Below are 26,249 nucleotides of genomic sequence, written 5' to 3' on the forward strand. Positions count from 1 at the left end.
GCGTTGTTTGGCCAGCACGTCCATTGGGTTCAATAGCACAAAACAAAAATAGAATAATAGACCGGGCCAAGCGCTATTTGTACGCCTTCTGGCTTTTACTACGTACTAGTCCATCTCCTTCGTCCACAGTGCAATCCTTTAGAGTCCTGCCTGCACCGCTATAAATAAGTCGCTCATTCGTATGCAAACAAGTGCAGCGACAGGACGAAAGGGCGAGCCTTCGCCTTCGACGGGCGTGACTTGCGGCATAATGGGCGAGTTGCGAAATGTAGTTGCAGCTCTGGATTTCGTTGAAGGTTGCCTCTGGGCATGATAACTATCTCAAAGAATGTGGACTAAAGTACAGTGTACATTTACAATTTACCACCGATAGTTTCGAAAACCGAAAAAGTGGGGAAAGACATAGTTAGCTATTCTTATAAGCAGCACAAGACAGCTGTGCGGTCATTTTTGGCCAAGTTATGGCGAAAACGCCGATTGAAAATATCAGATTTTTCACAACAAATTTTTTTTTTTCAATTTTTTGATTTCCTACATGTTTTAAAAAAATGAAAATGTAATTAATTTTATTCAATTTAACCTACTATTGTTTGTAACATTTATTGTTTTCCTCTTCGTTGGGTACTTATCCAAGAGCGATATCTATTTATGCCGGATAAATATGAAAATACATTTTCTATCTGACTGAACTCAATTGAATATTTAGTTGATTTAATCCGTTATGTATTTTATGGAATTGTTCTTTACATCAATTTTTTAATTTCTTTTTTATATGACCGGGTTTATTGGTGTTTAAAGTTAAAATGTAATATCTAAGGTAATTAATATTTATATTAATATTTTGTTTAGGGCATATCAGGATCGGCTTTTCTGGCCCATTCCTTTGACTTTCTCTGGGATAAGTTTGCCAGTTTTCTCTGGCTCTGTTGTGGCAACTATTATTGTGGCTGCTTTTTGGGGACTCATTCTTCGGGCCTGAAACTTGCGACCTACAACCTGCGACCTGCAGTGTTCACTTCGCTTGGCCAATTACGGTTTTAAGTCCTGCTGGCTCCTCGTCGTCCTGTCTTTTTCTCCGACTTGAACTTTTGCTTTCCTTTGGCCCATGTGCTTTGTGTTTCCCCCCCCCCGGCCACAGAATTTCCCTTTTTCCGCCCGTCAGGCGTCGCAATGCAGTGGCCTGCCTGTTGGCCAGGTCGAATGCACCTGCTCCTGCTCCTGCACCTGTTTGTTGCCCTTTTGCGGCTGAATGTTTAGTGTCTCGGGGGTCATTTATAGTTGCGCTCGACTTCATTTGCCACGTGAGCGATGTACCTTATTGATTTCCGAGACTTAATTTGCTTGCCATTTTGCCGACCATTTTTAACTACAAAAAATTAGTCATACGACTCGTGTGCCATGACCGTCTCAAACTTTCGTAGCATACTTGTAGGCTGCACAAGTAATAAGTAATCTGTAATCATAAATCATCTTTTTATGATAAACATAAAAATCATTGAGTTGAAAAATTCTCCGAAAATGTATTCTTAGGCAAATTGTATCAAACGAATTTCATCAGAACCATTTTTTACTCAGAAGAAAAACAAATTATCTAAAAAAATGATTATACTTTTCTTCATTCTGAGTATTTATGAAGACATCTGTTTCCAATCAAATTGCCTGGCCCACTGCCATAACGTTAAATCACTAAATCAACTTGAGGAATGCGAATGAAAGATATCTATCCATCAACTTGAAAATCGGAGGAATGACCCTGTGGGAATTGAATATGGTGAAGGTCGTGGTGGGTGTGTTATGCTAATGATGTTTGCGATTATAGAAAGTCATCTGTTAGATAATGCACAATCGACGCCAAAGAAAGTTGTGCACAACCCACACCCTCAGTGGCTGAATTCTGATTTTCATTCGATTTTGCCATAAAGTCAAGCAAATTAGTAAATTGCTTTGTTTTGGTTTAATGTGTTGTTGTTCCGCCAGCTGCGGCACTTCAATTGGTTTTCAATCGAGAAATTTTCTCTAGACTTACACTAAAAATAAAAAATAGATGAAATACTTTAAACTAGTAAATTGTTACAATTTGTACTTACGGATTTCAAGGATGTTAAATACTTATTCTTTTTCTGTTTTCTATTTTCAAGTTACTTTATATTAAAATGCTTATTCCTTGTCTGTGTTAAATCATTTTCGATTAAATTTCCAACTTATACTTATACAACTTATATAGGCATACAATTTATAGTAATATTGATCTAAAGCCGCTATTTGTGTGCCCTCGACTGTGTTGTGATGTGCTGCATCACAAACCTATTGAACTAGTCCGATGTCAAATGACTTAATGTACAAATACAAGCCCAAATGCCATCTAAATTGCGAAACTGCGAAGCTTGTTATAATTATTATAAAACACACACAAAATCTATTGGCACAACAGCAGTAACAACACCAACGGCTGGAAAAACAAATTACAGCGACTTATGGGGTGGGCCAATCCCAATCCCAATCCGATGATTGTGTTACGTTACGGGCACGGGTTTTATAAAGAGGGGCAGGCAGTTCGGGCCCATAAATGTTCCGTAGATGTCGCTTGTATCGACTAATCTACATGGCAAAAATCGTCACAAATTTTCACAAACTGCCCTTTTGTCATGTCAAACTCAATCCAGCTTTTATGCTTGCTGTATGTATAGATTGTGTATCTGTAATCCGCGTAGCTCTGTTCATTTGTATCTTGTACAACATTTAAAGCCGTATTTGGTCAAAAAGTGAAAAGAATCATACGAAATGCGTATTTCCGTCAAAGAAATGTGTTGGTTTTTATTTGGGCTTGCTTTGGTTTTGATTTTGTTTTTTAATTTGCAACCGGAAGCTGTGAGTAATTAATTGCCAAATACTAATGCTGCGAAAGCTTGCTGGCATGCTTCCACCGCTTTTAAGGCGTTGCCGATATGGGAGAATGATTTGGTAAACGAAAGGGAAAAACATAAACAAATAAGGATTGATACATGAAGACATCTGCTCTATGAGAAAGTAAGATACATTTATGGGTATGATAATAACCGAGCGATTTCCAGCTTAAAAAGATTTTTAGTTTATACATGCATCTTAGTTTTTTGTTTTCATAATAACTATCCAATGTGCCTACCTGTGGAAAATCCCCTCTACGGAAGCAAGTCTGCAAAGCAACCCACCCAACATTAGATCTCAAAGCGCCTCAAGGAAATAACATGCAAAGACATTTTTTTCGACCCACAGCCCCATTTCCTTATAAACAGCAGTCAATGCAAAGATAAACAATCGAAAACATCGCCCAGTTTAAACGCCACTGTAACTGCAACTAATGCACTGCAGAAAAAAATCTATAAATTATGTGTAGAAAATATATAAAAATGCAGCAAACAGTTTGGAGGGAAACATTTATAGTGAGCCCAGAATTTTCAAATAATTTGAGTTCTAAAATAATTTTGCTTTAAAACCTTAAACCTAAACCTTAAACTGGTATTTTATATTCCACTTGCTGTTAAGGCAAAGCGAAGCTTGAGCTTAGGGAAAACTGGTAAATTACTTTCAGCAATGCCGCTTTTTTTAACAGTGTGGCTACTACGTCACAACTGTCATTGGCTATTGACTAGAATCTCTGTTGAGCTGAGCTGATCCCACGGGGCGAAGCTTATGGCTATATAAGCGTCTACTACTATCGTTTCCAAGTTTAATGTGCTCAGAGCAGAAAACGCGAGTGGACGTCTGTCAGAAAACGCGATAAGTGAAAAGTAAATACGATATAGCGTTGCTGTTGGTCCTGTCCCAAGGAAACACCCCAAACAAAAAAAAAAAAAACAAAATGGCTCTGGTGCCGGCTACAAACAATACGGATTGGGATTACTGGGATTACCGTCGTCGTCTGTGGCGCGATTGGGATCTGAACGACTGGGATTTGCCCTACTGGAAGCGGTCACTATCCCGCGTTGGATCCGCACCCGATCTGAGTCGGGTGATTGTCGGCAAGGATGGCTTCGAGGCCAATGTGGATGTGCACCTGTTCAAGCCCTACGAGATTAGCGTGAAGACCACGGGCGACACTGTCGTCGTGGAGGCGAAGCACGAGAAGCGACGGGATGGTGACACCTTCGTGGGTCGCCACATCGTCAAGCGGTTCGTCCTGCCCCGAGGATACTATCCCAACGATGTGCGATCGGAACTGTCCTCCGATGGCATACTCACCGTCAAGTGTCCGCCGTATTTGACCAACGAGCGGAGTGTGTACGTCCGCCAAGTGGGTCCTTCGTATCTAAGCATCAAGAACTAATCCAAGTCTATAGCAACGTAACTCCGTGTTTTGTTCTTAGTTACTTTCTGTTGGAGCTAAAATTAAGACAAAAGTAATGCACATATTTCTAAGACTAGAATTGGACTCTTTTTGTAATTAACAAAGCAACGTTTGTTTAGTTAAATAAAATAAAAGTTTAATTTATTAATAATGAATTCAGACGTTCGTATTTGGAAGTGGTTTCATTCCTTTTTTCCAACCGCCAGCGGAAGTTCTCAGTTCTCATCTCGAAGCTCTAAAACAATGCCCCAGAAAATGTCAACCTAAATTGACTCAAGTCGTAGAAAAAAAAAAGGAAAAGAAAACGTCTGTCCAAAGAAAAGTATCCGCCCAAATGTTGTCTTCAGCTTCCGAGCGTTTATATGCAGTATCTTTCATATGGCAGTGTAGTGCTTACGCCCTCGAGCGATTTCCGCAATTTGCCAACTAAGGTTAATTTTAAATGTACATGGGCCAATAAACGACAACAGCTTTGAGCCAAAACCCACACGGAAAAGTTACACACGTGGTCCACATGGAAGTAGCCAGAAGACAGAGCTGGAAAAAATAGTTTAGTTTAAATTGACCATACAAAGTAACGAGAGTCACACGCCCACAATATGAGTACAAAAGCGTGGGAGCGGTTTTCTAGCGTTTTAAATCGCACAGCGGTTATCACACTTGCACTCTGAAGTGCAGGGTAGCACGTCCACGTGAGGAGCCTCACCAGGAGCGTGTGCGTTTTCTTATACATATGTGATATGAATAATACCGAGAGCGTACAATGTATATTTAGCAACGATTTCCGAAAAATGTTTTAAATAAAGACGTAAAAGCGATCTTTATTTATCTTTAGTCGTTTTGGGAAGATTCGAGTCAGCGATACCCTTTAATAACATTTCAACTGGAAATCATATATATATATGCATTATAGCACCTATGCAATTTATCGAAATCAATTTTGCACCTTTTTCCCCTTTTTAAATACTTATTTTACATGGCATTTTCGTGGTCGTGACATTTACCAAAAAAAACCGTCTAAATGAATCATTCACTCAGATAAGCAAATCTTATCAGTGTTCTGCGTAACAGTATTTCGCCAGAAATATGAGCAAATGAAACCTGAAAATATTTTTTAACTAATGTATATAATATCTAGATTAGCAATCCCACGAAAAAACATCATCAATTAGGCTTTACCGAGCAAACAAAGTCACGTCAAACTGCCAATCTGCGACCCAATGGAATGGCCAATTATGTGTAACCTTAGAATGAAAATGCATCAATGAAAAATTTCGTACAATAAGTTAATTGGGTTTCCTATCGCAATGTTGCGTATCGGACGCCATCAACTGCGATAGTTACTTTTAGTTTGTATACATGTATTGAATAACACGTTTGACCGGCCTGCCAAATAAGTCAAAAGTAACACACCTACGCTGGAAATCTATTGTATTTAATTTTGTTTAATTAAAATCCATTTATAATATGGCGAGCAGTTGCAGCGGCGCATTTGATATGGATTTATTGTTAGTTCTATTGATGTAATGTCAGCTTATACTATTGAATAACATAATTTAACACTTAACTTTAGCTACTTCCAACCTTTACCAAGGTCTTTGAACGCATTTCGCTGAAGCAAAAAAAAGAAAGTGTACCTGTATACCCTCCACGGTAGTGGTATCTAGGGAATTTTTTTGCAAGAAAGATAATATTTGGCTGAAACGATGGGAGGCAGTCCACTTTCTGCCTTCGGTCAAAATGTTGTTAGCCAAAATGCTGCGGCGGAATTAACTTATTTTTAAATTATTACTTTATAAAAAACGCGTTGTGATACATAATTTAAAATTAAAGAGCAGTTAATAAAAATACATGTTTATAGGTAGGCAACTAAAATATTAAATAATACGTAAAATCTGTGTAAAAGTGAATTTACTAGTACATTACAAAATACGGAACTTTATTATTTACATTTTTGAATTAGATAAGTGCGTTCAGTTAGGCGGATATTTTGTGCAAGTTTCCTTAGCAAAACCATTATTATAGTAGTCTAACTGTTTTTTTAAAGTGATCGCCAAATTTACATGTTTTTAAAACGATTGTAAATGAAAAGGGTCAAAACCGAATGGCGTCATCTCTGATTGTTTTATACGCACTTATGTGTATCGCATTCTCTACAGGTAAGTTGTAAATCTATAATATCAATACAGGTGCAAAAAATTGATTTACTTTAAATGAAATAATATAAATTTTGTTTTCAAATACATTTAAACAAAATTTCATCTTTAGTTTCAAGAATTTAAATAACAAAATAGTATATACTACAAATAAAAGAGTGTGTAACAATTTTTTCTACCTCCTTTCTAAAGTATTTAAATTTTCAATTAATGGAATTCTAATACAATGTTCTGCTTTAATATTATTTAATTCTATTTTTAATAATTTCTTTTGAATTAATTTTACAGCTTTGTTAATGGAAATTCCTGAAGAGACTCCCAAGTTGGAGGATTTTTTACTTTCCCATTATGACACAACCTGCTCGAGTCCTCCGAGGATTAGAAACGGTAAGACGTCCAGGGAACTTCGCCGAAGTGGTGAACATGTCTTTTCTGTGACCTATTATTCCTGCAAGGACAATTACAGCCTCAAAAATCCCGAAAAAAATAAACTCTATTGCGTGACTGGGAGCTGGTTTGGTCATAAGCCAAGATGCATAAGGGATCGTAAAGGACCCGGGAACCGGAAAAACGAAAGCAAACAAAAAGTAATGTCTTTAACACCTGATCTGTTGAGGATTAGAGTAATTAATAAGAAGCCTTCATTGTAGAACTGTAGGATTAATAATGGCGGTTGCGCTCATCTATGTAACAAACATACCCATAGTTGCGAATGCTATGAAGGCTATACCCTGAATACTGATTTGAAAAGCTGCACAGGTAAACCAAATTGCTCCTAAATATACAAAGCTATATCTACCAATTCAGATATCGACGAGTGCAAGGTATTGAATGGCGGTTGCTCTCAGGTTTGCAACAACTTTCCTGGTGAATTCGTATGCACTTGTACAGATGGTTTTCAAATAGACGAGTATAATCAACGAAGTTGCCTGGGTAAGTACTTAAAATGCTTGAATAAATGAATTCTATTATTAGCAATATATTAATTTACCCTATTTTAGACATTGACGAGTGCGCCGATCCCGAACTGTCCTGGGACTGCACCGCTGGATGTGAGAACCTAAATGGAACATACAAATGCCTTCCGTCGTTGGTGGGCAGAGTGGAACCCACCGATGGCGCTGGTTTCTCCACGGGTGAAATATTGTGCAAGTCCGGATTCAAGCTGTCTGCCGATGGCAGTGAGTGTCAGGACATTAACGAATGCGATTTGGAGGATACAGATCCAGAGACTGGGCGAGTGACTCACCGTTACTGTGAGCACAAGTGTGAGAATACAATAGGTTCCTATATCTGCCATTGCCCGCAAGGATATCATCTACTCGAGGATCGCCAGCGATGTATGTGGGATGGCGCAAAATTACCATCAACAAAAACTCCGCCGACCGTTAAGGAATGCCTTCCCGGATTGGAACTATCTGCCAATGGCAGCACGTGCCAGGATATCGATGAGTGTGAGAAGAACCTACACCATTGCAGTCACATTTGCAGGAATAAATGGGGTGGCTTCTTGTGCTCGTGTCCCCGAGGATGGAAGCTAATCAACAACACCACATGTCAGGAAACTCCAAGAGTAACCCAACCTTCATACGATATATGCCCTGTATTCAAGGAGCCCACCAACGGAAAGGCTTCTTGCCACAAGTATTTCGAAAATGGCTTCCATCACACTCGTTGCAATATCAGCTGCAATGCGGGTTATGTGTTGCAGGGTTCACAGTTCGCCAGTTGTGGACACACCGGACTTTGGTCTAGTCCAGAGACCAAGTGTGTGGGTAAGTGCAAATCAGTGGGGCTCCAAGATTTTGCAAGTCTCGTTATATCTTTGTAACTTATCCCTTTGTATAGCCTCGATTGCATCAAGTTGTCCAGTTTTGGAAACACCCAGCCATGGACGTTTCTATCCGGAGAGCTGCAATAAACGCCCATCCAAATCACATGCGATTTGCGAGCTGTCTTGTGATCATGGCTATGTGCCCACCATGGACGTGCAGTTTATTTGTGTGGCTCCGTGGGGCTGGATCCAAAGGAAGTGGCAAGCCGATGGACCCCGATATGTTTTTTCACAATCCGTAAGTCTGACTTCCCTTTAATACGTATCTTATCCATATCTTACTTAATCGTTTCTGATTTTTAAGGTCAAACATGCCGAGCTCTGTGTGGAGGATGTAAATCTGCATTAAACCATTTTTTAAAGTTCATAATTATAGTTTCTACTTACAATAAACTTAACATTAACTGCTGCACTGAAACTCAGTTGCGATCGGAGTATTTACTTGGTATTGTATAGATTTGGTTCAGTGAAACTGGATCAACAAAATCTTAATCTACATTACTTTTTATTTCTGCCGATCAATTTACGTTTGTCAATTTTTTTACGTTGCTGTGTAAACATCAATGGCGATGTAAAATTGTTGACATGTAGAGCAGTTGTACGCTGTAGACAAAAGTTTAAAATATTGTGTACAAAATGATTTTGGCCAATGCTTTTGGAGTTTTCACTCAAGAAAGAATTCAATTTTTTGGAATTCAATGTTTTCTAGATAATTGATTTTTAATTCTTTCTACGTCTACCTTAAATATTAGCCCTAATACCCTAACTAACTTTTTCTAAATCATGACCAAATAATATTGCCTACTTTTAAGCCGAAATAAATGCCAACTTTTTTAGAATAGACCAAAGAAAACATCTAAAAATAGAAACAAAATGTTGGAACTTATTATGTCGGAAGTAAGACATTGTATGGAAATGGTTTATTGCTTCGGCTTTTGTAAACTCTTGTAAAATTACATCAGATTAAAATTCGGGGTTATCTGACTGACTGACTGAACTCTGAACTTGAAAGTGTAAAATAATGCCGCTTTGTCGACTTCGAATCAATAATAAACGTACTCATAGAGTAGCCATTACAAGTGCGTTCCACAATGTAAGGCAAACGAATTTGATAAAAATGTATTAACATTTAAAAGGTAAAATCCGACAAAAAGTTGAGGTGAGTGATACGATTGAACTAATTGATTCCAGTCAAACTGATGTGGACTGTAAGTATAAAACAACAAGAGCAGCGCGTGCCAGGCCCACTTGGAGCTATTCACTACTGAAATAATTGCCCTGAAATGCCGTTGAACTCGTTTGGTTAGAACCTGTCATTAAAAAAAACACCGCCTTAGATTATTCAGTATGATTTTTTGCAAAACAAATCTAAAACTAGCTGAAATAATGTGTTGATAATGTGGACCCCAGCAGAGGGGCGATTTTTAGCTTATAACATTTCCAAAAAATACAGTGAAACATCCGCAAGGAAAGTGCAGTAAAATGGAAACTTTGTTTGCATTCTTATTTTAAATCTAAGTTACGATTGTTAAGAACCCAGCTCTATAACTTACATAGCTGGTTTACCGAATCAAGCCTTACTTTTCTTCGTATTTTGAATTATAGATGCTCGACTGTATTTATGCTACATTATTTAGATTCAGTCGGCTAGACGACGGCTTCTGTAATGAGCTGAAATGGGATTCTAGATTCTAGAGACCCATCGGGACTGGCCACTGATAACCCCGCAGCCGCAGAGCTGGAGCCGCGATTGGACCGCATGTGGATGCCGTTCCAAGATCATTCACTCGCCCGATTGAACGCGATATTATTTGTATTATTTACAGGTTTCAGTGCGGATTGATTTTCGTTTTCGTTTGGCTGTGCTATGGGGCCTATCGAAAAGTCTATTTAAGCGCGCGATTTACTGAGTAACTAAATCAGTTTTAATTCGTTTGCTGAGCGGATAGTTCGTCATCGGAGAAACCCGAGAATCTTGTGAAAATGTACCAGCGGCAGGTCTCGTTTGATAAGGTTTGTTTTTGCTTCAGCGTTAGTCCTCTGTGCATACCGGGTATAGAAAGTGAACCGTAAATTAGCTAATAAATTAAAAACAATAACAAGTTTGTTATTCTGCGTGCTCGGCCTGAACTTTAGCAACCTTTGAGGAAAAAAAAATTAAAATAAAATATATAAATATCACTTGATTATTTTGATTGAAATGAGAAAGCGGATCTATAATCTATGAGAGCTGTCATGGAATTGGGTTAGTTCGCAATAGTTGTAGACAAAGAAATACAGAGTGCTTTCTGAGCATTGTGAGTTTTTCATTTTCGTAGCGAAATAAGCAGTATATTAATGTGTTTATTTATATTGGAAGTAGGAACAGGAGAGTTACTCAGATAAAGTTACCTTGAAAGAAGTTAGAAAATAAGAGGTAATATAAGTACATTAATAATAACTACCAAAGACAGCCTTGACAAAAAACCTTCTTAAGTCTCAAGATCTTGCAAAGTTAACCACATGGCAGACCTTCCCACACATAAAGTACACCAAGTTCTAGGCCGAGTCCTTGGCAATATGCGCCAATTGCCATTGCGGTCGGACCTAAACCTTCAATGGGGGGTTCAAGCCAATACAAAAACAAACTCAATGCTTTAAATAAGTTGCAAGTGCTACAATTACAGTTCGTTGGCTCATATAAGGCTTCGGTTAAGTAATTATGCGATTCGCGCCCTGGTAGCCTCTGAAATAGGAGATTTGCTGATTGGTTATGCCTGCTCATAAGATCTGGGTGTTAAAGGCGAGGAATATTATCAGTGTTAAATAGTTTTGATTGATTGCTGGTCAGGTCACTCGGAGTCAATCTGTCAAATTTTCAATTATGCAAGTGCTCGCCAAAATTAACAATGAATTTATTATAGCCAACGCGCGTTGAGGATTCGGCTTACATAGTCGAGGGTGTAGATATTAAGGAGGCCAGGAACACCTGTCTGCTGTTCTCGCCCAAGGACTCCTCGTTATCCAGCGGAGCTTTGGCCAACATTTTGGCCATCTTCAAGAAGCATGACATCAACCTGGTGCACATTGAGTCGCGATCCTCGCTGCGTGTTCCCGGTTACGAGTTCTTCGTGGAGGCCGATGGCAAATCTGGAGCCTTGGGCAAAGCCATCGAGGATGTGAAGGAGCAGTGTAGCTACTTTAACATCATTTCGCGTGACTACAAGGATAATGCAACGGCTGTGCCCTGGTTCCCACGGCGTATACGCGATCTGGATCGTTTCGCCAATCAGATCCTGAGCTACGGTTCTGAACTGGATTCCGATCATCCTGGATTCACCGATCCGGAATACCGCAAGCGTCGCAAGTACTTCGCCGACATAGCCTACAACTACAAGCATGGTGAGCCGCTGCCCCATGTGAACTACACCAAGGAGGAGATCGAGACCTGGGGCATTATCTTCAGGAATCTTACGAAGCTCTACAAGACACACGCCTGTCGCGAGTACAACCACGTCTTTCCCTTGCTGGTGGACAACTGCGGATTCCGAGAGGATAACATTCCCCAGCTCGAGGATGTGTCCAACTTTTTGAGGGGTTAGTTCGATAACTTTCCCATGATGGATGGAATTTGTAACATTCAACTGCTGCCTTTCAGATTGCACAGGTTTCACTCTGCGTCCAGTGGCTGGACTACTCAGCTCCCGGGATTTCCTGGCCGGCCTGGCCTTCCGCGTCTTCCACTCCACCCAGTATATCCGACATCCCAGCAAGCCCATGTACACCCCGGAGCCAGACGTCTGCCACGAGCTGATGGGTCACGTGCCGCTCTTCGCAGATCCGGCGTTTGCTCAGTTCAGTCAGGAGATTGGCTTAGCTTCCCTGGGAGCACCCGATGATTACATTGAGAAGCTGTCCACCGTAAGCGGTTCTTTACCCCACTTATAGTTAAACTTTGTTGACATGTGAATTGCTTCCAGATCTTCTGGTTCACTGTTGAGTACGGCTTGTGCCGCCAGGAGGGTGAGTTGAAGGCGTACGGGGCAGGTCTGCTGTCCTCCTACGGAGAACTTGAGTATTGCCTCACGGACAAGCCGCAGCTGAAGGACTTTGAGCCGGAGGTCACTGGCGTCACCAAGTATCCCATTACTCAGTTCCAGCCTCTGTACTACGTGGCCGATAGTTTCGAGACCGCCAAGGAGAAGACCATGTATGTTACTAGCTTTAAACATAAGTAAAGACATGTGTAATACTAACTTGAAATACTTTTAGTAAATTTGCAAACTCGATTCCGCGACCTTTTGGTGTTCGCTACAATGCCTATACCCAGAGTGTTGAGGTTCTCGACTCGAAGCCGCAGATTTCGAATCTGATGGACAACATCAACTCCGAGTTCCAGATTCTCCAGAATGCCGTTGCCAAGCTGCGCGTCTAAGACGAATTCATATACTCTTTACTTACTATTAGGATTGAATCGAATAATAAATATCATGCAATTAAGTTTTCGTAACTGTTTTTTGTTTTGCTTTATTACAACTCGGTATTAATAGTGTTCTTGATTTTTGGTTTGATTAGCATGTTCAATTGGATTTGTTTTTGTTGAGCTCTTTTGAAAAACATATAAACAGTTATGTACAAAGGGGGTCTATATGTTAGTATCCTCATCGTACGCGTATTTACAGGCTTAAGCAAGTGCTATCGACTCGTTGTATAGGTATGTACAATTCTTAAACATTGAGTAACTAAAATTATTAAGGTAGTTGTAGTTGAGTTTAAGATAGTATCTTTCCATTTACAAGTTCTAAGTTTTAAAGCATTTGGCTCTTTATCAGCTGCAAATCGAAGCATATTCGAACGAACTTTTCCAACACCAAAATATGAATGCATTGGGAAATGGGGAATAACGATTGAACTAATGATATTTCAGTAATTCAGTATTTCAGCTGTCGGAAAAGATCGGGCCTAAAGAAAACTTATGGGAATATGTTCACAGCGAAATAAATGTCAGTTGCAATCTCAACCTGAGTTTTGAGTTATATATAATCATGTACAGAATAAAACTAAATCGTACGATAAATATAATTTTCGACCTCGATGATGAAGCCCAGTCTTGAAAATAATATGGAATTGGATTAGCTTTGCTCAACTCGTTCGCTAGTTAGTCGCTGCTCAGTAAATTAGAATACAAATAACTTAGGATTAGGCTTTAAGGTTCGATTTCGTATCAGAGATCCCTTTTGGCGCCTCGATGGCACTTACTGGATAAAGACTAACCTATGGAAACGATGGGCTTTCGCTACAAACTAAATATACCATTATGTACAACGATTTAGAAGCTACTTACAATTGATGTTTTTTGAGAACTTTCCTATAGTACTATATGTATGTACCTATGTGATATATATAACACATGAAGGGGGCGGGGTGGGACAATACTCAGTCTGTTGAGATCTACAACTAGCTCTGGGCTTCCGATAGAGGAGGAGGTTCGATAAAGAGAGCCAGAGGCCAAACTTGATAATACACAACTATGTGGATCTTTTCCTATCGCTAAAGAGAGTTATATACAGTGGGTACCAGCTATTGACTACTGCCCGGTGCTGTGTGAGGCGAGTTGAATAGATTCTGTGATTGCTCTTGGGACATCTGGTATGGCAATATTTCCAGATCGTTTGGCAACTGATTTTGGTTCTGATTCTGACTGTTGAGAAAGGGATTCGAACTGAAGAAGTTGTTTGATTGCTGTTGCTGCTGCTGCAGGATTTGCTGCTGCTGTTGTTGCTGCTGCTGCTGCTGTTGCTGCTGCTGCTGTTGCTGCTGCTGTTGCTGCTGCTGCTGCTGCTGCACCAGATTGCTGCTGGAAGTGTGCATCATCTTGTTGTCCTCGCTCTGCGTTTCAGAGCCATCATCGCTGATGCCCATGTGAAAGTTGATCGAAGGACTCGATTCGGTGGCCATTTGCATGTAGGACAACAGAGAGTCCTCATTGTTGTTTTGCGGGGGATTTGTACTGCGATTGTTGTTGCTATTCTGGTTGCCATTATTCTGATTACCTCCGCCATTGAAGCTTTGATTGTTGTTATTGCTGCCGGAGTTGAAGGGATTGATGGCGGATTGCGAGCCCAGCGAGTGCAGCGGTGATAGATTAAGGAAGGCGTCTATATCATCGATGTCCTCGCGCAGTAAGATATCATTTTGCTGCTGCAGCTGCAACTGCTGCTGCTGCTGTTGTTGCTGCTGCTGCTGTTGTTGCTGTTGCTGTTGTTGCTGCTGTTGCTGTTGCTGTTGCTGTTGTTGCTGCTGCTGCTGTTGCTGCTGATTTTGCTGCTGACTGTGTTGCTGCAACTGCGAGTGGCTCTGATGCTGCGCCTGCAGATTGTGCTGGTGCTGCGTGTGCAGATTCTGCTGCTGCTGCATCATCATCTGCTGATCCTGCTGGTTGAGCATCTGCTCCGAGTTCAGCGCGAAGCCATACTGATTGAACTGCGGCTGCACGGCATTGCTGCTGCTGAAGTTCATGCCCCGCTGGCCACCTGCACCCAAATTGCCCACCGCTGATGCTGTCATGTTGCCCGGTGCGAATCCCATTGACATCATGGGCTGCAGATATGTGTAGCGGGAGAGGAGCAGCTGCTCCGAGACGATCCTCAGCTCATTCTGCTGCTGCATGATCAGCTTTTGCAGCTCATCGTGCTTGCGCTGCAACTGATCCTGCAGCTGACTCTGCGTCGGCGTCATCACCACCGTGTCAGGCAGCATATCCGGTTGTGGTTGCGCCAGTGGCGAAAGAACTGGCGCCACCGGAAACGGAGCTATCACTGGTTGCATGGGAATGGCGGTGAGATATTGTGGCGGCTCCAGAAATGTGGGTGCCACCAGTTGGGGACTAGCCAGCGGATAGGCGGGTTGCGGGAACTGACACGAATTTCCAGTCATAATTTGCGTGGGCGCAAGCGGCAGGAGGGGCACCATTTTCTGAGTGCCCACTGTATGTTGCAGCTGCTGCTGCAGTTGATGCTGCTGCTGTTGCTGCTGCTGCTGATGTTGCTGCGGCTGATTCTGATGCTGCTGCTGTTGCTGCTGCTGTTGCTGCTGCTGCTGTTGCTGTTGCTGCATGTGATGATGTGACTGACTGTGATGATTTTCTCGATGGTGATGCGACCGCTGCCGTTGGCTTTGCTATGGAAATTATAACGAATAAATCTGAAAAATATTCTTTAATGAATATAGAGGTTATATGGCTACTCACCGAACTGACGTGCGTCATCAGGGACTGCCGACTGGTGACCGAATCCGTGGACATGGACGTGGAATCCGAGTCATTTCCCCGGTTGTTGTAGAAGTAGCACTTTCGCTTGGCCTTCGGAGATATGCCTGTGGAACTGATGTTGCCATAACTCGAGGCGGGACGCGATGTCTTCAGCGGATTTATTTGGCAGGAACCAGACGGCTGGACCGCCGAGGCGGACCACATGGGCGATGAGTCGACGGCGGGTGAGGTGGCGGCCGTTTCGTTGCCCAAACTGGCCAGACTATTGCCCAGCAATGTGCCATCCAGATTCTGGCTGCTCAGCTCGAAGTCCCTCAGTGTTGTGGTGGCAGATGCGGATTTGCTGCTGGTTCCCGCGGAGGCAATCACCTTGCTGCTGCCATTGTTGGTGGTGCTGTTGCTGCTATTTCCCGACTTTTTGCCATCCTTGCGACAATCCTTGAGAACCTCGGCATAGCTGACCACCTTGTGGGTGCAGACCACGTAGTCCGGCTTGGAGTTGAACTGGTGGTAGCTCACATAGTAGTCCGTTTGCAGCCATATCCACTGTTGGCCCTTCGTGAGGAATCTGTAGTAGCAGGACTTGCCCTCGCCCGTTTGCCTCACTATAATTGCTAATTGAAATGAAATGTATGCACTTGAGTTTGCTTTAAGCAACTTACGCTCTTCATGGCACGCCACAATGCTGTCCAGATCATCGAAGTGGTAGTAATCATAGCCGGAAGTGCCCAGAACCTCAAAGGGCATATATCCAATGATTGGCGGTGCGCGGTGATCCAGAAACAGAAACTTCCACTCCATGCTGTGCTTCGAGGTGAACTCATTACTGGTGGGATCGATAATGCTCATTTCCCTGATCAGCTGCGGATTCTGTACGCGTCCCGTGCCCACGAAAACCAGCTTCCTGTCCACCTCGGCATTGGAGTGCTGCTGGAAGATGCGCGGCAGCACCGCAGGTTGTCCATTTGAGCCATTCGATGCCTCTGCACTGGAGGGCGTCGAGGTGTTGGTATCGTTACCTATGGGATAAGCATCAGTGGAGGTGACCGAAACTCACTGCACGGGGTACCTACGAAAGTAGCCCACGAATTTGACCAACTCGTAGGCATTGGCATCCACTTTCTCCATGCCGCCGCGTTTCAAATGGGTGTAGAAGGTGATCTGGTTGCTGGAACTGATGTTCGTCTGTCTGGGCTCGATTACCGGCGTGGGATTGAGGAAGATGTTCAGCAGCGCCTCGTGGTCCATCTCGTAGGCCAGGTCGTATATGGTCATGTTGTACAAATCTTGCTGAAAAGCAAAGGTGAAAGGTGAGTGAGAACTTAGTTGCAATGAGAACAAATATTTACTTTTGCAAATGTTACTTTAATTTTCCCATTACTCCTTTCATTTCGTATAAGATTCTTATATAAGATTCAATTCCAAAAATGCATTATACATAGATTAGTAGAAAGTGTGTATTAAAAGTTTATTGACAATTTATCTGCATGGCTGTAACTCTTTGAATTTTGCTGCTTAAACGTTTCGAACTAGGCGTATTTGGTACTTCATTTGAATTCTTAGTCGGCGTAAATAATCTGAGTAATCTTCTCTGATAATTCCCCATCTTTGCCAGTTGTGTATTTCTGGCAAAGACGTTCAACATCTCTCAGTTTCGATAAGTAAAAATCCCTTTCCTTTGTCATTATCGGCAAAAAATTACGGTAACTCTGCAACTGCTGTTCAGGAGTTAGCTCTTCCGGCTCTGTAGTTTCACCTTGACATTCAGGTTTGGCAGGCGGTTCTTGGGGGGTTTCAGTAGTTTGACGATTGGACCTGGACGCAGATCTATGAAACTTGGTTTCCATGGGCGGTGAACCAAGTCCCATAACTGCACCTTTGCGAGCGGCCACGGGATCATAGAGTTGGCCCCCATAGTTGGCATCGAAGAACTTGCGGAACCACTGGAGGAACTCCAAGTTATCCTGGAATCGACCCTTGACCAGCCTGTCCAGGGGTATGATCTTATCCACACAGACTTTGTTGAAACACGCCTGTAGAAGCTTAAAATTTTGAATGTACTCATGCTCTAGGTTGGTGCGAAACTTGACTCGCTGCATCGGTATCGAATTGGCAAACAGCATATCCATAAACTGGCAGTACGCCGCACCGGTGCACAATTCCTCGACCTTGGAGAACTGCGTCTTCAATGTATGATTCACCCAGGATAGCATTTCCATGCGCGACGGATTATCGCTGGTCACGTTTGTGCAGTGAACATTCACGGCCTTTGTTTTTGAATTCACATTCACAGACATCTTGTACGAAAAATTTGAACTTTATTAAATAATGTTTTTTTGTACTCTTGTCGAATATTGTTATGTGCCGAACGGGTACAAGTTGTCAACTGAATAAAATCGTTACGCACACTGAAAATGATGTTTCCCTGACTTTGCTAACTTAAAACCAGCTTACTTGGATGCTTTGTTTGTAGCACTAAAAAGTTTATTAACTTAAAACCTGCTTACTTGGATGCTTTGTTTGTAGCACTAAAAAGTTTCTTAAAGTTTCTTAACTTAAAACCGGCTTACTTGGATGCTTTGTTTATAGCACTAAAATTTGAACATCCAAATTGTAGGGTTTTGTTTAACTTACCGGCAGATAACCCAGCTGGGAGGTAATACTTTCCGAGGCGTAGAAGATGGAGCCCATGCTGCTGAAGACCATCATGAAACCATCGAGGGACTCCAGCATGAGATGAGTGTACTCATCGTTGCTGAGGAACGCGGGCTTCCAGTCCTGTTGTATTTCGAAAACCTTGGAGCGATCGGTGGCCTCTGATATCAAAACATTTGAGAGTTGAAAGGGCTAGCAGTGGGAAATGCAGTGAGCCTACCATTATGATTCTTCAGGAAGGCAATCGTGGACTTGAGGACCGTGGACTTGTCCATCTTTCGACTGGAGGTGGATATCAATGCGCTCAGATCGTTGACCAGCGAGTTGAACTGATCCCGCCGCTTCTTCTCGCTGAGATTACGCGATTTCCTGCAAAGGTAGCTATGAGTTAAAAATAATCAATAGGCTGCATTTACGCTGAACAACGTCACACGCTCAATGTATCTCGTTTATCCAATAGTATATCACATTGAACGGCGTTTGCCAACCCCCCTTAGGTGAGTGCGTTCGTGACCCACGTGTGCCGAGTCCATTGAGTCATTGTCTGGCGTTGATTAGCCACATATGCCCATATGCTATCACCGTTTCACCCGGATTTTTCTAAGGATACGCAGGATACAGGGGTTGGGTGCCCTTTGTCGCTTTCAATTTGCTGCGCTACAGTTAACTTTTCCATCCTGCCATTGACATTTGCATGTCACTAACTGTTTGATGAGCTGAGTTTCGGGATTATTGCTATTGTCAGTTTATGAGTGTGATACCCGTAGTTTATGACCAATCAGCTTGGGCTTACCAAGATAAAAGAAAGATGTAAAAACTAAGTAAAATGGTTGAAAGGTAACTTAAGTTACCTTTAGTGTTTCATAATTAGGTTTACCCAAAAAAATCCAAAGATTGATTTATGAATGAATAAACAAATAAATAATGTTACTGTATCCCCTACGCTATATAACTCTTGCAAAAATATTTTAATAGAAATGCATTGCTCAATTGCATCCGTTGTATTACCACATGGGTTCTTCTCTAACTTTCTTCTCTGCGTCATGCAAAAGAATTGCGTTGTTAGGAAACTATTATGGTTATTTCTTGAGGTGTGTAACCCATGAGGAACAGAACGTCGGTAAGTAAGCAATTATTACCAACACTCTCGTATTATGAAGCATTTCCCTTTGCCACTCTGGATATTTGATAGCTAATTCCGTGCATTTACTGAATTTTCCCGATACTTTCGACTATCAAGCAACGCCATTCGGTGAAATTAATTAATTATTGCACGAGCTAATCGAATTCACACTCGGATTACAATTCATTGAGGTTGGCCGCAGGAAAAACGGATCAAGGAATTTAGTTACCAAAAGTTGGCTTCCATTGACTGAATCCAAAGGGGGAGTGTGGGCCATCAAAATGAGCTGGGGGAAGGCAGGGATTTTTTATTTGACGACAGCAGCGGTATCCAAATACAGTTATTCATCGGATAAAATAATAAATAAATAATAAAAGGGGGACATTTCACTTTCGCCTAGTGGAAAATTTGCAAGCACGCCATATACACGTCTATTCTTTTACTTCTTGTCAACTGTCAAACGCAGATGGCCCATGGATTTGTGCTAACATCTAACGAATGCATAAGTGTGTGGGCGCTGGGAGAATGTACTGAATGTCTAGAGAATTTACCTTTTTGTATCATCCTTGTCGTCGCTCTCGTCGTCCATTTTCGGTTCTGTAGGATAGTCCACTTCAAGCCGCACAATAATTAAACTAGTGCCGGTATAAATGCGAATTAGAAACCGCGAAAGAACCGAAGAAAGTTCGAAACTTCCACTTCTTTTGAAGACTTGCTCACAAATGCCACAAAATTTGATTACACGCTCACATCATTTTGTTCATATGTGCCCTTGGTTTTTGGTTCAAAAGTTCAGGTAATGTTAACGCAACAATTGATTTCCATATGCTCAATATGCCACATTTTGTATAACTGCAAAGGTTTATGTTTATACTAATTGATTATTTTTGTAACTTTGTTGCAAGTTCTTTTCCCGACGCGTTTTGTTCGTTACGAAAGTAATTGCCAAACGCCGCGCTGTGCCAGCAACAAGTGCAGTTGTGGTTCTGTTTCGGTTTCGCTTTTGGTTTCGCCAAGTGGCACAGCAGCATCCTTTTCGAATCGGTTATCGCCAGGTTATGTAATTATAGGAATACACGTAAGCTGCGCCTGCGCAAGCGCCCCAATTGGAGGCCCCGTGGCCAATTTGCCAGTTGGCCGTGCCAATCAATGTTGCACATTTGCAACCCCTGAAATGTATGCTACGCTATTTTGTCATGTTACAAAATGCGTTCACCGAATGCCATAACAACCACTGCTCGGTGGTTGGAGCAAGGTGTTTTTTTTTGGAGTGGGAATGGAGTGGGTTGGGTGGCTTTTCGCTTAACCAGAAACTGGAGTGTGAGTGGGGCAGCTGCCAGCCAATTGCCTGGCTGCAGCGGGAATTTGAGTGCGGATGCTGGGTCCGTTTTCCAGCTAAAAATAAGCTGGCATACACGCTATCAATTGCGTAATGCTCCGTGTTTGTGTTTGCGTTTGCCTCACTGTCTCTCTTCTATTGATTTCTTTTTTTTTTTTTTGAATTCGACACTTTTCAATCATTTCCTGCACCTTCAGCCATCCTCCTTAGCGCACGCAAAATTATTCACTCTTAATTGTCGGTCCAGCATTTGAGGGGCTTCGGCGAAAAGCAATTTCTTGCCAAACAACGACTTGAAAACTTGAAAACTTTTCAGCAAATGTCAAAGGTTCTGCAAGCCTGTTAAATGCATTCGACCAGTTGGAAAGGGGTTGAGACTGGATTCCCTGAAAGCCGCTGACGTTCGAGCTGGAGACTTATTTAAAGCTGGTACATTGGCGTATTGACGAAAAATCTGTGTTTAATTAAAATGAGCAAAGCAGCTTAAAATTACACAGCTTTGCAAACTGCCGTGCCAGTTGTAATTAATCCGTTTACCTCCGTTTGACCAAGGGACCCGCAGTGCAGCTCATAATTTCCCACATGTATACATTTTAAATACACATCAAAGGCCGAAAAGTGTCCCGCTCCTTTTGGCCAAGTGTTGCTGGTTAACCGTAAGTAGCTGTTGGCCCAGACCCAGACTTCAAATGCCGCCCAGATAATTGCCAATGACTCGCTTAATGGCTCGTGTTGCAATTAGTGCGGTTGGTTTGGTTTCTCGCAAAGTGCAAAAAAGCAGCCAGGAAAAGAGTTAAGATAGAGACATATGGAGAGGGAGTCAGGTACTATTATTCAATAAGCTAGCTTTGCCCAAGAGGAATGCGGTCCAATTACAACTAGCACAATTATAAACTCTGGAATTATTGGGTCAAAGAAAATAGTTTGATTGCCTTCATGAAGTTTAAGTAATCTTAAAGCTCTCTATAAGAAGTCCAGTCTCTTTTTGTTATAATTTGTGTATAAATCTCAAGTAGAAAGACTAAGCAATCACTTTCTAAAATAAAGACTTCATTAATCTCCATACAACATGATTGAATGGGTGATCTTAAGTTGCTGAGTGACGAGTTAATAACGTTTCTATAAGCATTAGTGACTTTTAAGTAGAACTGAGCAGCTTAAATGATTGTATTAAGTTCTAAAGTCGTAAGTGCTCATTGAAGTGTTGGAATATGAAAATGTAAGTACACCTTTCGACTGATTCTACTTTTCCAATCTTTTTTGGCCTTCACCCCAGCGAATTGAACTGCACTAAACTGCTTTAGAGCCATCATCGAATTGTAGGCAGTATATGATGTAGCAGAATAATTGAAACCCATCATCTATTGCAAATAGAAGCTGATGTATCAAGCATATAACATTGTTGCTAATACTATATGTGTTCCATAGAATATCTATCTATATCCATATGCACATTTGCAATGCGGAAGGCAGTTGGAAAAAGCACAGAAAGCCGGTTGTAGTGCTGCCAGGTTTACTCAACCCAGGCGAAGATCGTTGACTGACCTACTCACGACGTCGGGAGATATAGTGGCCATATCTCTGCCCACTCGTCCCGTCCCGCTCACTCGCACTCGCACTCTCTGGCCATTGCTGTCTCGCTTTGGCGCACGGGCAGTGCGGCAACTAACGTCATTTGATTGCATTTGTAAAGCTTCGCTCAGTTACAGAAATTATCGCATACTACCTATGTGTGTGGGTTACCTATATATATATATGCACCCCATCTATCTCTCTCTTTCTCTCGCTCTCCCTGTCCTGCTCTCGCTCTCGCTGTCTCTGGATTTCTTTGTCAGTGAACTTGAGCTTTTGCTTGGCAATGCTAATTGCATTGCGATTACAACATAGTGTCCGTGTGTGAGTGATAATACTCAATACTCATACGACCCGTTGTACAGCTTTTCTTCCTCTTCTTCCTTCTATTTCTCTTTCCGCAAAAAACTTGTAACACTTTTCGTCGCGCTCTAGCGTTTGTTGTTTTAAACTTGACTTAATTCAATTTTTCACTATTATTTTATTTTTACCTTTGCCTCATTCATTGATTTATTTCGACGCCGTTCGTTTCCACTTATTTTAACCAGACGCGACTAAATTAGAATCTACAAAATTCCGAGCTCATCATCGAAAGGCTTGAGGGCCATTATTTTTATGTGGTTTTCTAGCTAAGTTGTTGCAAGTTGAACCGCAAACGGATCTTGAATTTGTTCACTGCCCTAAACGGTTAACAATCTAATAATAATTTAACGGATGTGATGAGCACTAAATGATTTCAGTCTACCTCATCATGACATTATTTGATCTTTAAAATGAATTTAGAATTCTATTTAGAACTGTAACTTACTGAGTTAAAATTATACAAATTTAAAGAAAATAATTGGGTATGCTAAGGCACTTATAAAATTTATTTGCAACTTAAGTTGATGTTTAGGTTTGAAGTAACATAGTCACAGTTCGAGTGAATCGCCAAGTGGAAATTTTTAACGACTTCTATTTAGTACCGATTAAATTCTGAGTAATTAAAAACTAGTTCGATTTCACCTGAAGCGACAAAAACCCATCATACAAATACTAAATTTAAATGGCAATCTAAATAAAATCATGCATCTACAAGTTTTTAGTCCAAAGTTTTCCTTTTTTTAGCTATTAATCATTAAATACTGAAGAGTTTATTTTTATATAATTACGCTTAACTGAAGGCTTTCCTTAAATTACTGTTTTTTGTTACTACCTAAATTTTGTTAAACAAAAAATAGACGTTGTCAATCAGTTGCTTATCTCACCGTATCAACAACTAGCCATATTTGCTCTTGGTGAAAATGAAGTATACGCTCTGCAAGCCCAATCAAAAATGACCAGAAAGTGCAGCTAACTGCAGTAATTATTTAGTAGCGTTTCGTAATTGTGCCCCATTTAATTGAAATAAATGAAAAACAAAAAAACAAGAAACGAAGTTTTATCACTTGTAATGTTTAAAAACGTTTTGCATGTGTTTATAGTTTTTTAGTTGTCAATTGAAGTAACTTTTACAGAGAGCGTGTGCGACTACCGCATGATCGCACACCACTGCACAAATGCACACGCGCACTCACACCATCGCAGCAGCACACACACACACAGACAGACACACTGACAGGCTGTGTGCGCACACAGATACTCGGGGCAGGCAAACGCTGACGGTGACGTTTCAAAAACTCAAAAAGACGCCACATCCGAGACCTGAGACTTGTCAGCCAACAATAAAAAATGCAACAAAAATTTAAATAAAACAAATGGAAAAAGTAGGGTTGCAAAGCAACTGGCAAATTACCTAGCTAGTTTCAGCCGCTGGAAATTCATGTAATTAAGTAAATCCAACACACAATATTATTGAAGACGTTTATATTGAATTTATTCGCTGAATAATACTGAACTATGTGAAATATATAATCAATCTGGCAAAATTAAGTTAAAAACAATATTATACTCGCATAATTTATATTTCTTGAATTTATATTCATTTTATAAACATCACTTCCTAAAGGGTAGAAATGCATTATAATCTGATAATAGCTAACACAAACACTATAGGCTCAGTAGCTTTATATTGGCCCTGAATTACGACTTTCACAGTAAACAAACGCTACAACTCAATTTAAAATGCAAACAAAGAGTAGGCTTTTAAAATACCTTCCGAATATAAAGACATTTTATACAAATTATAAATGATATTATAGGTATGTGAAAAAAAATCCCCCTCACAGGTAATTTGTTTTCAAATTTGTTGGTTGAATGCACTTTTGTTTTAGCGAGAAGTATCTCAATTTGTTCCCTCGTATCTCATCCTTGGTTTTTCCTTATCTTTTTGGCGCGGCATTTTTCTTCTGGTATTATTTTCACTACCTATTGCACTTTTATTTATTTTTTTTTCTATTCACTTTTGCTTTGCTCACTTCACGATTTCGCCGCAGCTGATTTGTAATTGTAGCTTTTGAATCTGGCGCACAACTTTGGTAATTAGCAGTTAAAGTAGTTAATACACTTAGGTATTTTATATTAGCTACATTAGTTTACATGCAATTGTTTTGTAAAATTAATATATCTTTTCTGCTCAGATATTATTTGGATCAATTAAATTATTGCAACATGACGGACATTTATTTATAACTACACTTTCTTCCTTGGCTGTTTAAAAACGCCCATTTTTATTTTAATTCTTTTTTTATCCATATGTATATATTTCTTTTGGCGGCCTTTTCACTTTTGTTTTCTTCTGCTCTTCACTTTGTTTCTTCAGGAATTATTCCACATTTGTTCCTGTTTTTATGTGCAATACATTTCTAAAAGTTACATAATAACTTTTCCCGTTCTGCTTTGCTCACTTTTTTATACTTCTCACCGACTTGCACTTGGTGACATATGTATATACCCAAATATATCACAAATGATATCCAATAACAAAAAAATACACGTTTTAATTTGTTGATGGTAAAGGGTAAACACGAATTTTTTTTGGCAATATCAGCAGAAAGAAAGAAGAAAGCTAGAATTTTTCCTAAGCGCAAACCAAAATATTCAACTGAACTCCGAAACAGAACCGAAAATGCGAAAAGTGTGTAATTTGCGATCGAGTTACAGGCAGAGGCAATATCGACGGCAGACGGCTTGACTTTGATTCGGATCGGCCAAATACTTGTGATATAAAACAATAGCTGCGCGCGTTGGAAATAAAAAAAAAACCCGGGAGAAAATGCGAATTGCGAAAAGCGAAAACCCGATTCGGAAAAATAAAGAGAGAGAGATCCGCTCGTTGACGCTGCGCTTGCTGGACTCAAACTGAATAAATGCACGAGAAGCGAACTGCAAGTTCTAAGCTGGCGAAAATAAAAAAAAAAAACTACAAACGCAAAAAGCCCGTGGATAAACGAAAAACCGCGAAATGCATCGAAATGTGAGCGTTCTCACCGATACAAAGATACGATACGAAACAGAATCGTTCGGTTGAGAGAGTCGGTCTACAAGTGTGTTTTTAAAAGCAATAGGCATTTGCCGGCCGGGGCGTATACGCGATATGTGCAAGCATTCCGAGCTCTACCTCACTGACTGATTGAGCCCCGGCACTCGGCTATTATTTAATATGCTCTCAGAACTCAGCCACATCACTCAATTGCACCGATCGTGAACCTGAGTTGAGTCTTTATCTATCGCTCTATCGCTCTATCAAACTATCAGCACACTCAGGGGCACTCCGTCTAGAAGAGGTTCTCTCTCGGCTGGGATTGTATCATGATTTTCTATAGTTTTCTTTCAGCCTTTCTGTTTGTTGTCCGATATTCCGCGTGTTTCTGGCATTCCGTCTGGAGATTACAGATACTATACCAAGGGTCTCTCGGGGGTCTCGCAGGGGTGATTCAACGGGTTTTGTTTGTCCGCGACTTAAGTTCAAGGTCCGTGAGGCAGGGGTGAGTTTTCCTTAACTGTTTGTCTAGCCTAGTCTATGAAGCTTTCTTTATAGCAATATATTCATATATTTAAGTATGTACTATCAAAAAGA

General features: G+C 40.9%; 5 protein-coding genes and 1 long non-coding RNA gene across 11 annotated transcripts in view; 3 read left to right on the plus strand and 3 right to left on the minus strand.

Moving 5' to 3' along the window:
• LOC120448068 (signal peptide, CUB and EGF-like domain-containing protein 3) overlaps positions 1-8,736 on the plus strand; it is a 114,217-nt gene extending 105,481 nt beyond the window's left edge. Inside the window, exons 1-8 of one of the 3 annotated variants that reach the window (XM_039629836.2) lie at positions 5,957-6,185; positions 6,372-6,483; positions 6,769-7,067; positions 7,131-7,239; positions 7,288-7,413; positions 7,482-8,255; positions 8,329-8,552; positions 8,619-8,736. In XM_039629836.2, coding sequence (XP_039485770.1) covers positions 6,429-6,483; positions 6,769-7,067; positions 7,131-7,239; positions 7,288-7,413; positions 7,482-8,255; positions 8,329-8,552; positions 8,619-8,663 — 1,632 coding nt within the window. In that variant the 5' untranslated portion in view covers positions 5,957-6,185; positions 6,372-6,428 and the 3' untranslated portion in view covers positions 8,664-8,736. Of the gene's footprint in view, positions 1-5,956; positions 6,186-6,371; positions 6,484-6,768; positions 7,068-7,130; positions 7,240-7,287; positions 7,414-7,481; positions 8,256-8,328; positions 8,553-8,618 lie in introns of those variants that run through there. The other 2 variants (XM_039629835.1, XM_039629834.1) reach the window with 2 other exon arrangements.
• LOC120448073 (heat shock protein 27) lies at positions 3,704-4,479 on the plus strand. The gene has a single exon (XM_039629845.2). It carries the CDS (start codon positions 3,839-3,841, stop codon positions 4,301-4,303), a length of 465 nt encoding a protein of 154 aa, XP_039485779.1. The 5' UTR covers positions 3,704-3,838; the 3' UTR covers positions 4,304-4,479.
• Positions 8,475-8,842, minus strand: LOC120448074. Its single transcript, XR_005616086.1, has 2 exons — positions 8,702-8,842; positions 8,475-8,635 (listed from the first exon to the last, which is right to left on the minus strand). It is a non-coding gene; the product is annotated as an uncharacterized LOC120448074 (long non-coding RNA).
• Positions 8,843-10,175: 1,333 nt separating this feature from the next.
• Positions 10,176-12,803, plus strand: LOC120447718 (protein henna). Its single transcript, XM_039629255.2, has 5 exons — positions 10,176-10,327; positions 11,218-11,890; positions 11,952-12,214; positions 12,274-12,503; positions 12,566-12,803. The coding sequence occupies exons 1-5, from the start codon at positions 10,298-10,300 to the stop codon at positions 12,726-12,728; spliced, it is 1,359 nt and encodes a 452-aa protein (XP_039485189.1). The 5' UTR covers positions 10,176-10,297; the 3' UTR covers positions 12,729-12,803.
• LOC120447717 (circadian locomoter output cycles protein kaput) lies at positions 12,795-25,519 on the minus strand. 4 transcript variants are annotated; one of them, XM_039629253.2, is made up of 8 exons: positions 25,389-25,519; positions 19,893-20,193; positions 18,439-18,587; positions 18,198-18,379; positions 16,637-16,853; positions 16,226-16,582; positions 15,543-16,168; positions 12,795-15,472 (listed from the first exon to the last, which is right to left on the minus strand). In XM_039629253.2, exons 2-8 carry the CDS (start codon positions 19,928-19,930, stop codon positions 13,874-13,876), a joined length of 3,168 nt encoding a protein of 1,055 aa, XP_039485187.1. In that variant the 5' UTR covers positions 19,931-20,193; positions 25,389-25,519; the 3' UTR covers positions 12,795-13,873. The 4 variants fall into 4 exon arrangements, with proteins under 4 accessions (XP_039485187.1, XP_039485185.1, XP_039485186.1 ...); XM_039629251.2 differs by having other exon boundaries at positions 18,439-18,599; XM_039629252.2 differs by lacking the exon at positions 25,389-25,519 and having other exon boundaries at positions 18,439-18,599; positions 19,893-20,779.
• Positions 17,003-17,977, minus strand: LOC120447720 (microtubule-associated protein RP/EB family member 1). The gene has a single exon (XM_039629256.2). It carries the CDS (start codon positions 17,858-17,860, stop codon positions 17,123-17,125), a length of 738 nt encoding a protein of 245 aa, XP_039485190.1. The 5' UTR covers positions 17,861-17,977; the 3' UTR covers positions 17,003-17,122.
• Positions 25,520-26,249: the final 730 nt, after the last annotated feature.

This window comes from Drosophila santomea, chromosome 3L, assembly GCF_016746245.2.
Source record: "Drosophila santomea strain STO CAGO 1482 chromosome 3L, Prin_Dsan_1.1, whole genome shotgun sequence".
NCBI classification, from domain to species: domain Eukaryota; kingdom Metazoa; phylum Arthropoda; class Insecta; order Diptera; family Drosophilidae; genus Drosophila; species Drosophila santomea.